The 13,659-nt window shown below is 42.6% G+C and overlaps 1 protein-coding gene across 5 annotated transcripts in view; it reads right to left on the bottom strand.

Moving 5' to 3' along the window:
• The window catches only part of OSMR (oncostatin M receptor), a 294,947-nt gene that overhangs the window by 142,010 nt on the left and 139,278 nt on the right, over positions 1 to 13,659 (bottom strand). For all 5 annotated transcript variants that reach the window (XM_030193061.1, XM_030193063.1, XM_030193062.1 and 2 more), the window contains 2 exons: positions 12,660 to 12,789; positions 1,237 to 1,382 (listed from right to left, as the gene is read on the bottom strand). In XM_030193061.1, coding sequence (XP_030048921.1) covers positions 1,237 to 1,382; positions 12,660 to 12,789 — 276 coding nt within the window. The remainder of the gene's footprint in view (positions 1 to 1,236; positions 1,383 to 12,659; positions 12,790 to 13,659) is intronic.

The following is a 13,659-nucleotide window of genomic DNA, read 5'->3' as shown; positions in this document are numbered from 1 at the left end:
CAGCCAGAATGAACAAACAAATGTGTTTATTCTCATACTGGAACAATGAAGAAAAAATGTGCCATCAGCAAACAACAACAGGTAACTGAAACATCTATATACTGTCTACAGTACCTGGGAAGGTTAGGATATATAACTGTTCACAGAGCCTCAGCAAAGAGATCTGTCCTCTTTCCTCCCAGGCTGAAACTGAAGCCACAGCCAGCATCTGCTGGGTAATTTCAAACTCCAGGCCAATCAGAGCCCAGAACAGTCAAGTTTCAAATAAAAACTGGTTACATCACTACAGGCACATCCGATTATCTGTGTGCCAACTAAAAGAAAGAGAAGTCAGTCCTTTCTAACAGCATAAACATGAACCATCTGCTGGCTAAACTAGAGAAATACTCTTCAGAATTAATTTAGGCAGGACAATATCCAATACATTTTAAAGGGTTAAAGCACACAGTTTCTTCACATCTTGAACACACTTAAAATGTGTCTCTGCCAGCTTCTCAAATCCCCAGGCCTAATGATGGCAAGCTTGCAGCGCTTGGAAAAAAACCAAAAACCTTTGGACCCTGATGAAGCAGTGAAGGATGTGCCTTATGCAAAACGCTGGCTATCACTGGTCTTGGGGATTTGAGAAGCTGGCAGACACACACTTTATGTTAAGTGTGTCTATTCAAGATAAATAAGTTTCTACACCAAATGGGAGATTTTTGAATTATGGTATTCAAGGAAGGTTTTTGCCGATGAAGAAGAGTTGTTCACTCTATGATCAATACAGTTCTATAAGTTGAAAGAACTTGGAGCTCTCTGAGGCTTTTCCTTCCTATTAAGAGTTAAAGTAGTTACTTTATATTTCCTTTCTTTTTTTGAAGTGGGGCATTTTTTGAGTTTTGCTATTTTGTGTTACCACATCCATTTTGTGATTTATATTAGAAAATTAAAAATTTCTCCTACACACACATCCAGGATTGGGTTTGAAAAAAAAATCTAAGTCATATGGTTTTTTTTCAAATTAAACATGAAAACAGGATAGATTTAACGGTCTGCATGAAAAGATTTACCTGTTTCAAAATATGGATAAACGAACTTGATGACTCTCAAACATGATGCAGTGATCTCCTGCAAACTGTACTGCAAAGAATTCTCAATTTCACAATACTGTTATTTCTTTAAACATATTTCTTATCTTGTGAAAAAACACTGACATGTCAGACAGGAAAAGAGAACACTCTAGTACAGCCTTACCTCTATGAGTCACATCCAAAACAATAGTAGCATTTCTTTCCCCCAAGGCATTCCAAGCAGTCAGGGTGAAATTGTATATCTGCCGATTCTTATCAATAGGCCATGAACACATGTTCCGGGAACAAGCCATCCTCTGTTGGGAAAACCTTTTAAGAAAATAAAAATGTAGTATTTCATTTAATATGTTTATTCCCAAACTGAGCAGATACTGAGAACTGTTTCCTGGATCATTCCATCTGTAAGAACATAAGAACTACCATACTGGGTAAGACCAAAGATACATCAAGACCAGTATCCTGTTTTCAACAGTAGCCAAAGCAAGTCACAAATACCTGGCAGGATTCCAAAGAAGAGATATACCATGCTGCTTACATCCTGGGATAAGCAGTAGCTTGCTGTTAGTTTACCTGATAAATAACAGTTTACAGGCTATAATTTTATTTATATGGATTTTACTCACACCTTTTTCAGTAGTAGCTGAAAGTTGAGTTACATTCAGGTACACTGGACATTTCCTCTAGAAACATGATCAAAACTTTTTAAAGCCCAGCTATACTTACTATTTTACCACATTTTCCTGCAACACATTCCAGATCTTAATTGTGCATCAAGTGAAAAAAATATTTTCTGCAATTTGTTTTAAATATGCTACACTGAGGGACATTTTCGATATAACGTCCGAGTCCGACTTTGGACGTTTTGCAAACAACATCCAAAATCTAAAGAGGAAAGAAAGTTATTTTTGAAAAAGAAAACCATCTATCTCAGACATAGACAGTATTTTTAAATAATGTTCACACTTGACAAACTTACTTTTACAGCTGCTCTTTTCAGTTGTTTTCTATTTTCATCATATAATCTCCCTTTTGAAAGTTATATGGTAGCATAGTAGTCTTCTTCAGTGTCTTCCCTCCAATTATTAAGTCAAATTTTATCCTGTAATGATCGTTATTGTTAACTAGCATCATTACTATTACCTCTTGCACTGAATCCGCCATTTCATTAAGGACTTGGTCTAAAATAGCTCCTCCACTCATTGGCTCCACTCATTGGTACCCCACTGTTGGAAGCAGAGCTGAGAACATGAGAACATAAGAGTAGCCATACTGGGTCAGACCAATGGTCCATCTACCCCAGTATCCTCTTTCCAACAGTAGCCAAGCCAGGTCACAATTACCTGGCAGAAACCCAAATCATTGCAACATTCCATGCTACCAATCCCAGAGCAAGCAGTTGCTTCCCCATGTGTGTCTCAACAGTAGACTATGGACTTTTCCTCTAGGAACTTGTCCAAACCATTTTTAACCCAGATACGCTGACCGCTGTTACTACATCCTCCGGCAAAGAGTTCCAGAGTAGAGAATGACACGGGGATAAAATTTATCCCCATCCCCGCCCCATTCCCATTGGGGTCTGTCTCTGCCCCCACCCTGTCCCCGCAGGCCCTGTCTCCGTCCCCGCAGGCCCCGTCTCCACCCCATACCCGTGGGCTCTTTTCTCATCTGCAGAAGCCTCGAACACTTATGATTTTATATTTAAATATTTTTATTGAAGTATAAAAAGGAACAATATGCTGTGCAACTGTTGTGTATAAATTACAAATAGAAAACAATAATAACAGTGAGCAGCTATAATAAACCCTCCCGCCATCACCACCCTCTACCCTTCCAACTAACTTCTACTACCTCAAGGAATCCTAATCCATCCTGTTAAAATGTCCAGGGGTACAAAATACAACCCGTTCTGTATGCCCTAGAGGGGAGAAATATGCCTTTTGAAGCACTGTTATGATTTTTTAATCTGTGGATCAATAAGAAGTCATCAACAATCTCAGGATTCAGTCTAGCTCTCCTGTCTTCCACAGTCCCTCCTACAAAAGATGTCTTCTTAGAAGATGTGCTGGTAGCAGGAATGTACAGGATCCCCCATGCAAATTTTGCTAGCTGTGGCCAGCATGTTTGCTTGCTTTTCCAAAAAATAAAAATATTGTCATCTGCATCAAACAAGCATAAATAACAGTCCAGTTCATTAACAGGCTTAAAAACAGAAAGTGACACAGGGACAAAGTATATCCCCATCCTCACAAGCTGTGTCCCCATCCCCGCCCCTGTGGGATCTGTCCCTGTCCCCGTGTCATTCTCTATTCTATCCGTTGAGTGAAAACAATAATTCCTCCTATTTGTTTTAAAAGTATTGCTATGTGAGTGTCCCCTAGTCTTTGTACTTTTAGAACGAGTAAAAATTCGATTTACTTCTACTCATTCTACACCACTCGGGATTTTGCAGTCCTCAATCATATCTCCCCTCATCTCTCTTTTCCAAGCTGAGGAGCCCTAACCTCTTTAGCTTTCCTCATATGAGAGGAGTTCCATCCCCTTTATCATTTTGGTCACTCTTCTTTGAACCTTTTCTAATTCCACTACATCTTTTTTGAGATACGGCGAACAGAACTGAATGCAACACTCAAGGTTAGGTTTTGCACCATGGAGCGTTACAGAGGCATTATAGTATTTTCAGTCTTATTCACTATCCCTTTCCTAAAACTTCCTAGCATCCTGTTTGCTCTTTTGGCCACCACCATTGGTCTTGGAAGCTACTGCTTGACCCTGGGATCAGTAGCATGGATCCTGTCACTATTTGGGATTCTGTCAGGTACTTGTGATCTGAATTGGCCACTGTTGGAAATAGGATACTTGGCTACTGTAGATGGACCATTAGTCTAATCCAGTGTGGCTGCTATTATGTTCTTATGACCTCTGATGTTATTTCAGCCATCCAGGCTGAGTTAATGGAGGGGGTTGGCAGGCTGGATTGCTCCACAATCTTGGCTTCATTAGCTCACTTTTCTCCTTTTATTTCCATTGGAAAATGGAAGAAATTGAACAAATTGTCATTGAAAAATCAATTGCAATCAAAGCACCAGAATCTCCAGTGTCAAAAACCACTGTCCAAGTTCCAATCTTGTCAGATGTAAGCACATGCTATGAAGAATTTGGTGGTTGAGGTGAGCTATTTAGCCTCTGCTCCCTCTCATGGTGTCATGTGATTCCTGGTTTCTGATCTTTAGAAAAATATAATATTAGACAAAGGGAACCTAAGTAAACATAATAGTTTGTAAATTATTACTTCATTTATTTAATGAACCAAGTTTTCCAGCACCCATAAAACTGATGTATAAAAAGTAATTGTCTCCTATACTTAACTGGTTGCAGCACCTTTAGCAGAAATAATTGCAACCAATATCAGTCTTTGAAATCGCTGATGAGGAATCTTAGCCCACTCTTCATTGCAAAACTGCTTTCATTCAGACTGCTTTCATAGGTTTTCATGCACAAATTGCTTGTTTCAGGTCCTTCCACACCATCTCTATTGGTTCAAGTCAGGACTTTGACTAAGCCGATCCAAAACGTTAATTTTGTATCTCCTCAGCCATTCAGAAGCAGACTTGTTTTGTGTTTTGGATCATTGGCTTGCTGCATAACCCAATTATGTTTCAGCTTATGGACAGGGCCGCCGAGAGACTGAGCCAGGCCCGGGGCAAGGCCGCCCCTGGGGCCGCCACCGCCGCCCACCACTGTTGCCTCCCTCTCCTGCTCCCAGGCGCTACAGTCCCCAGTCTCCACCCACCCACCCAGTCGACTGCCTACTACTATTTATCATTTCTATAGTGCTACTAGACGTACGCAGCGCTGTACACTTGAACATGAAGAGACAGTCCCTGCTCGACAGAGCTTACAGGCAAACAGGACAAACAGGCAAACAGGACAAACAAGAGATAAGGGAATATTAAAGTGAGGATGATAAAATAAGGGTTCTGAACAAGTGAACAAGGGTTAGGAGTTAAAAGCAGCATCAGAAAGGTGGGCTTTTAGCTTAGATTTGAAGACGGACAGAGATGGAGCTTGACGTACCGGCTCAGGAAGTCTATTCCAGGCATAAGGTGCAGCAAGATAAAAGGAACGGAGTCTGCCCCCCCTCCATCCGCCACCGGGCCCCCTGCATTCAAATCGGCAGTGCCAGTGAGCAGCGCTACACCTCCGTGTGAAAGCGGCAGATCGCCTCCCTTCGGGCCCTCCCTCACTATGCCTTGCCCTTGTCTGTTGTTGTATCCATTATATTATGTCTATGATATATCTGTAACAAAATCATTTATTTGTTTTATTGTTTTACTTAGGTTTTAAAGACCCCTGAGGCAGGCCTTTGGGCCAAAACACGGCCGTGTCGGGCCATTTTTAATGTGAATTACGTCATTTTTTATGTGAATAAACAAACTAACTGGTATCCTCGTTCATTCTCCTCACTTTTTGGTTTCATATTTCATTGCCCTCGTGGAAACAGGAAGTTACATCAGATGAGGGTGGGACAGTAAGGGAAGGCCCAAGGCGATCCATCACTCTCAAACAGACGCGAGGCGCTGCGCTGCCAACTAGAGACGCTCCCTTTTCCAAATGCAGAGGGCCTGGTGGCAGACAGAAGGGGGCCGCTGACGGAGCCGAGGGCAGGCAGGTGGAGACCGGGAACTGCAGCACCAGCAGCCTGGGAGGAGAAAGACCCTGGCGCCGAGACCCCCTTGGAGGCCTAGGCCCAAGAAATTTTGTCCCCCCTGCCCCCCCCCCTCTCAGTGGCCCTGCTTTTGGATAGATGATCAGACATTCTCCTTAAGAGTTTTCTGGCACTGTGCAGAATTATCTCAAAAGGACTGAGGATCATCCAGACGTACTGATTTTGATAAAACGGGGGAATACCTGAAGGAGCTGTTGGCATGGGAAGGCGTAGGAGAAGTGGGAAAACAGTGGTCCAAGCTAAAGGCTGCTATAAATATGGCGACTGATCTTTTTGTGAGGAAAGTAAACAAAAACAAGAGAAACTGGAAGCCTATATGGTTCTCCAAACAAGTAGCTGAAAAAATAAGAGCAAAAGAGGCTTTGCTCAAGAAATACAAAAGAACATAACGAGAGGATCATGGAAAAGATTATCGGATTAAACTGAAAGAAGCGAAGAGGGAAATATGGCTAGCAAAAGCGCGAGCGGAAGAAAAAATGGCTAAAGATGTAAAGAGAGGTGACAAGACTTTTTTCAGATATATTGGAGAAAGGAGATGAGAAAGGAATGGAATTGCGAGACTGAAAAATAATGAGAATGGCTATGTGGAGAGTGATGACGATAAAGCGAACGTGCTAAACAATTATTTCTCTTCGGTGTTCACGGAGGAAAATCCTGGAGAAGGACCGCGGTTGGCTGCCGAGGGAACATCTGGGAATGGAATTGATACTGCGCCGTTTACGGAAGAAAGAGTTTATAAACAGCAGGAGAATCTGAAGGTGAACAAAGATATGGGGTAGGATGGGATACATCCCAGGTTACTGAAGGAGGTCAGAGAGGTCCTGGCGGGACCTCTTAAAGATTTATTTAATAGATCTTTAGAGACGGGAGAGGTTCCGCGAGATTGGAGACTAACAGATGTGGTCCCTCTTCACAAAAGTGGAGACAGGGAAGAAGTAGGAAACTACAGACTGGTAAGTCTCATGTCGGTGGTAGGAAAAATAATGGAGTCGCTGCTGAAAGAAAGGATAGCTAACTTTCTAGAAACCGACAGGTTACAGGACCCGAGGCAACATGGCTTTACCAAAGGAAAATCCTACCAAACGAATCTTATTAACTTTTTTGACTGGGTGACCAAAGAACTGGACGAGGGACGTGCGCTAGATGTAATCTACTTGGACTTCAGCAAAGTCTTTGATACGGTCCCCCACAGAAGACTCGTGAATAAGCTGAAAGGGTTGAACTTAGGACCGAAAGTGGTGAACTGGATAAGAAACGGGTTGACTGACAGGTGGCAGAGGGTGGTGGTAAATGGAATCCGCTCGGAGGAAATGAAGGTGAGCAGTAGAGTTCCTCAAGGGTCAGTGCTGGGGCCTATTCTGTTTAATATATTTGTGGGAGATATTGCTGAAGGGTTGGAAGGAAAGGTGTGCCTTTTTGCGGATGACACGAAAATAGCCAATGGAGTGGATACTCTGGAGGGAGTAGAAACAATGAGAAGGGATCTCCGAACGTTATAAGAATGGTTGAGTAACTGGAAACAAAACGGGAGCTGGGCAGACTTCTACGGTCTACGCCCTGATCGTGACTGAATAGATAAGGGATGGGCTGGAGTGTAAATTTAAGGGGCTTCGATGTTAGCTTCAGAACTTAATACAAGAACAGTACTGGGCAGACTTCTAGGGTCTGTGCCCTGAGAAAGGCAAGGACAAATCAAACTCGGGTATACATATCACATACCATGTAAAATGAGTTTATCTTGTTGGGCAGACTGGATGGACCGTACAGGTCTTTATCTGCCATCATTTACTATGTTTCTATGTCACAGGAAGGGTTTTTCTTTTCTTCCCTAACCCAGCTGGCATTTTAAGTGCATAGCAGTTCTTAAGTTTCTCATACGTTTGAACTAGCATTTCCAGGACACAACCTACAGCTGTGCCCTTAATGAAATTCTCTCTGACCAGGTTAATTCCCCACCTGATCCCACCAGTAGGCTAGGACTGCTCAGTAACAGTCTCTGCACCCTTCACATGGATGACCCTGATCCCCCCTCTCTCTCTTCAGGCTGATCAGTAACATTTCCCCTGTGAGGACCAGACACCAGTTCTTTCCCCTTCTCTCACTAACCAGGTACTGCATCAACTTCAGGGTCCTCTTGCCCTGGGTTAGGTAGCCCATTTACTCCCTGCAGCTGATTCTCTGTGAGGAAGGTTCCCCCTGCCCTCGGGTAGGCTGCTCTTCTTCTTCTCTCCTTGTTCTCTCTCAGATCACAGCAAGTTTTTTACCTGGTGTCTTCACTGAGAGAAATGGTCCCACCCATTTCCAAGCCTCACTTTGGCTCCCAGGGTATAATGCTTAGTGAGTCAGGAGCAAAGGCTGGATGTAATTCCTGGCATGTTCCTAAGGACAGACTCTTTTCCTTCCTGGAAAGCACCACAGGTGTGGAGCACCTCCCTTCCTGAAGCCATGCCAGGTTTTCTCCCTTCCAGGGATTCTGAGTCTGTCCTGAGAAAGACATCACTAAGCACTACTGGGAAGGGTTTCTGCCCTCTTGGTAATTATGTTCGACCCTCTCCTGCTGCAAACCTTTCGGGGACCCACAGCCAGCTATCCAAGTAAAATTCCTCTCCCTTCTTATAGTATTTGCAGGACAGTAAGATATGAAAAGACAAGAGGGAGCCAGGTGGGTGTCTCATACATCACACTGTGTATCAATTAAGTTTGGTCAACTGATTGAGTAACAAAGAAGACAGTCATTTTTCACATGGGTGTTGGATAACTTTGTTCATTAAATAAATTAAGTAATATTTTTAAAACTGTGTTATGTGTTTACTCAGGTTCCCTTTGTCTAATTTTATATTTTGTTTAAAGATCAGATACCAGAAACATTCAGTGCGACAGACACAGTAATAGGGGAAATGAGAAAGGGGAGAACCTTTTCATATTGCTGTTTGTGCTGTATGACCAATGTCACAGGCGCAGGGTCAATTGCAAATGTCTACTGCCACCAAACGGGTCAATTTCAGGACTACTGGCACCCTCCTCTAGTCATGCTGTTTCTGAGATGGGAACAACTGTTCCTAGTGCCTGTCCAGAGGAGGAACCATCTTAAGATGAGGAAGGTGTGGGAAAGGCTGAGAAGGCATTTCAACAGCAATGCAGCACCCCCCCCCCCCCCAACAGGTAAGTTCCATCAGGGTGGCAGAGCAAAGAAAGGTAAACTACGTGGAATGTGCATGGGAGACCAATTTGTCTGAAACTGTCTCCATACAATCAAATGGTTTACATGCAAGTGATAGGCAGATGGCCCACAGACAAATCACCAAGACATGAAAGCAGGAATGTACCAAGGCAGGGAAAGGGATGAAGAAAGGAGGCAAAATGAGGACAAGTTAAAAATGAACCAGCTGCACTGTCAAAGGAACATCCTACATCATCTGCCAAAACACAAGTCTCCACAGACAGCAACAATATACATGTGCCTCAGTCTCATAGCACTTCTAGCCTTTTGTGAAGAGGGAAGCCAAGGACCCTGGAAGCAGAAGTCTGATGTTAACCTTACCATGACCAGACATCCCTTCCAAGAGTAAAAGGGAACACAGCATAGCCTCAAGGAGTGAGAGAAGGATGAAAAAGTTGGGAGTGGAAAAACTTGCATGATATACCTGTCATTAGCAGAAATACCTACTGTGGGGACAGGGTAAGAGTAGCAGGGCCACATAGCAGCTGCTCCATGTAAGATTCAGCTGCCAACTCCCATCCTGCCCTGCTGCACCCTCTGCCTGCACTATCATAAACATCTCGTACACAGGAACCACAGTAGAGGGCAACACACTGAGGGAGATGGACTAGAAAGTACAATTGGAAGTCATGTTGCAGGGAAGATTGCCACATCACATGCCCACGACAATCGTTTGCCTGAATCATGGGAAGAAAAGTGCCAGGGAAAACATCCTGAACCATTCTTGGTATTTGTTCAGGGCCCTTAGGTCTAGGTTGTAATGAAATCCCCCTATCTATTTGGTCACTATGAAGTACTTGGAATAGAATCCCTTCCCTTCTTACCCTGGAGAAACAGGTTCGACCATGTGTGCCTTTAGAAGGAAGGAGAGTGCCCCCTGTAACAGTGGCCAGTGCTGAGAGCTATAAAAGGTCGTTCTTGGTGGATAATTTGGAGGCATTTGATGCCAATTGAGGGCATAAACCCCAACCAGACTATTCTGAGAACCTATTTTTAAACCGAGAACACAGGTAGAGGCCTCATGGTCAGGGCCTAGGCACAACAGACACCAGCTATGGAGGTCAGGCTAAAGCGGCTAGGGCTCTTCAGCTTGGAGAAAAGGCGACTGAGGGGAGATATGATAGAGGTCTATAAAATAATGAGTGGAGCTGAACGGGCAGATGTGAAGCGTCTGTTCACACTTTCCAAAAATACTAGGACTAGGGGGCATGCGATGAAGCTACAATGTAGTACATGTAAAACGAATCGGAGAAAAGTTTTCTTCACTCAACGTGTAATTAAACTCTGGAATTCGCTGCCAGAGAATGTGGTAAAGGCGGTTAGCTTAACGGAGTTTACAAAAGGTTTGGACGGCTTCCTAAAGGAAAAGTCCATAGACAGTTATTAAATGGACTTGGGGAAAATCCACTATTTCTGGAATTATTATTATTATTATTAGCATTTGTATAGCGCTACCAGACGCACGCAGCACTGAACACCTGATACAAAGAGACAGTCCCTGCTCAAAAGAGCTTACAATCTAAGTAATACAGACAAACAAGACAGTTACGTGTGAGGGAAGTAATGGGTGAGAAGGGAGGAAGGGACAAGGGGAGGGCAATTGTGGCTAGGAGCTAAAAGCAGCAGTGAAGAGGTGGGTTTTCAGCATAGATTTTAAAACAGGTAGAGATGGGATAAGCAGTATAAAATGTTTTTGTACATTTTTGGGATCTTACCGGGTATTTGTGACCTGGATTGGCCACTGTTGGAAACAGGATGCTGGGCTCGATGGACCTTTGGTCTTTCCCAGTATGGCAATACTTATGTACTTACAGAAATTAATCTGTTGCCCCTAGAGCACCATTTAACACCACTGAGAATCTTCTAAGACATCGAGGGAAAAACAGCCGATGTGAAATCAAACAGCTCAATTATGAAAAATAAAAGAAGTCTCTGTAAAAAGAGAAGATCTACCCCAGCCAGTGCTTGGGCCAAAATGAGACTCAGGAGCCATGAAAAAAAATATAAGAAAACTTGAACTTGCCTAAAAAAACTAATCAAAGTGATAAGGATGAGATACTGAGAAGATAAAAATAATGAAGAAAAAACCCCCAAAAGAAAAATAAACTTAGTGCTGAGGAAAGATCTCTGAAGGCAACCTCTCCTACTACTACTACTACTACTACTATTTAGCATTTCTATAGCGCTACAAGGCATACGCAGCGCTGCACAAACATAGAAGAAAGACAGTCCCTGCTCAAAGAGCTTACAATCTAATAGACAAAAAATAAATTAAGTAAGCAAATCAAATCAATTAATGTGAACGGGAAGGAAGAGAGGAGGGTAGGTGGAGGCGAGTGGTTACAAGTGGTTACGAGTCAAAAGCAATGTTAAAGAGGTGGGCTTTCAGTCTAGATTTAAAGGTGGCCAAGGATGGGGCAAGATGTAGGGGCTCAGGAAGTTTATTCCAGGCGTAGGGTGCAGCGAGACAGAAGGCGCGAAGTATGAAGTTGGCAGTAGTGGAGAAGGGAACAGATAAGAAGGATTTATCCATGGAGCGGAGTGCACGGGAAGGGGTGTAGGGAAGGACGAGTGTGGAGAGATACTGGGGAGCAGCAGAGTGAGTACATTTATAGGTTAGTAGAAGAAGTTTGAACAGGATGCGAAAACGGATAGGGAGCCAGTGAAGGGTCTTGAGGAGAGGGGTAGTATGAGTAAAGCGACCCTGGCGGAAGATGAGACGGGCAGCAGAGTTTTGAACCGACTGGAGAGGGGAGAGGTGACTAAGTGGGAGGCCAGCAATAAGCAGATTGCAGTAGTCTAAACGAGAGGTGACAAGGGTGTGGATGAGGGTTTTGGTAGAGTGCTCGGAAAGAAAGGGGAGGATTTTACGGATGTTGTAAAGAAAGAAACAACAGGTCTTGGCAATCTGCTGGATATGAGCAGAGAAGGAGAGAGAAGAGTCAAAGATGACCCCAAGGTCATCTTTGACATGAAAAATCAAAGACTGCTGGTCCCGCATGTTCACGTTGGGCAGGAAGGCATTCGTATGTGCGTGGTGCAATGCTGCCAAAGGTTTCTTAAAGATACAGAATGCTGGGTAGCACCCGCACCGGGTCTTCATCAGATGACATCACCCATATGTGAGATACAATGTGCTGCTTGTCCTCAGAGAAAGCATGTATCCATATGTTCGCCTATGCATGTGTATGCATACTTGCGTCTGTTCATGACCTCTAGGTTCCGCACAGACTATCAAACAAAAACTGAGGTGGAAATAAATGACATGGTAGTACAAGCAAAAGACACTTTTGAATGCAGAAGGAAAGAACTGTTTGGTAGACAGTCTACATTTATATAAAACACATGCTGTAGACCAGGGTGGGAAAGTAAGTTCTACACCATTTTAGTGTGAATTGTTTTTAATTTTATAGTACTTTTCCTTTAAAATATGGTCAAGCAAATTAATTAAACCAAACTAAGGTCAGACTTGATGCCTTCTTTTAAGCTGATCAATTAAGATATACTATATATATATATACACACACCTTTATATACTGTTTTATAAATCCAGTCTTAACATTGGCTCAAACAAAACTATATACTGATGTCAATACACAGAAGACAGTGTCTGCATTAGATTCAACTAGAAAGCACTTGCCATTCATACAGGCTGTAATTCGTTGAACGAATCCCAGAAAGATTTGAAGTTTCACCTGGGAACCAAGAGCAAATTAAATTCTTTAAGTCCTGAGTTTCGCAGGAAACATTTGTGGGCTTCTCTGGTGGCTCTGTAGAAGGAACACATAACAGTATTACCAACAGATGTAATTCTAATATTTTTTAATACAGTTTTATCAAAAGAACTATGCAGAGGGATACAGAAATAAAGTGAAGTATTTTCTGAGCTCAGTTAAATTGATTCTACAGGGGAACTTACGTATGACCACAAAAAGCAGATCAGCATCAGAGAACAGCAGGGACCTTAGATTTGTGTCACCTCTGAAAGTAAAGATGTTTTGCCCCACAGAATGGGTTAATATAATGAAACCTGTAAAAAGTCCTCCGATCCTTCTCTTCACCTACCCTTATTTTACTTCTGCATGTGTATGCTTATAGCTAGAGGATTTATTCAGAATAAAGGATTAGGTATGCTACAACTTTTCCTACAAAAACAAAGAATACCTATTCTGGTGAAAATTATGGCTTCAATTTTGCACAATTCAGGGTGAGTGCATTTTGACAAATACAGCCAAATATCTCCCTAGCAAGCCTGAATACCCTTTTTGAAGCATAATCAAAATAAAGCAGATGGAATATCTCCAGATATTTAGCTACTTATGAAGCATCAGAATACTGTCTGTTCACAACTCTCAAAAATGACAGTGTACAACACCAAGTAGTATTCTGCACTGATACTTTATTTTTTGCTTTCTTCACTGTACTAAGGCACATGTGTCATCAAACTACACAATCTGTAGCAGGCAAATAATCTTGTAAACTTTACAAGGTTACTAAGCTAAAACATCCATTTCATTGAAGAAAACATTAAGGCTCCCCTTTACTGAAATGTGCTAGTTTTTTGCATTACAGTGCAGTAAGCACCAAAATGCATGCAGTACAACTACAGAATCTCTGTGTTAACTATTAGGGGCATTCCC

This window comes from Microcaecilia unicolor, chromosome 2 (genome assembly GCF_901765095.1).
Source record: "Microcaecilia unicolor chromosome 2, aMicUni1.1, whole genome shotgun sequence".
Classification (NCBI taxonomy): domain Eukaryota; kingdom Metazoa; phylum Chordata; class Amphibia; order Gymnophiona; family Siphonopidae; genus Microcaecilia; species Microcaecilia unicolor.
This window is presented reverse-complemented; position numbering and strand designations above follow the sequence as displayed.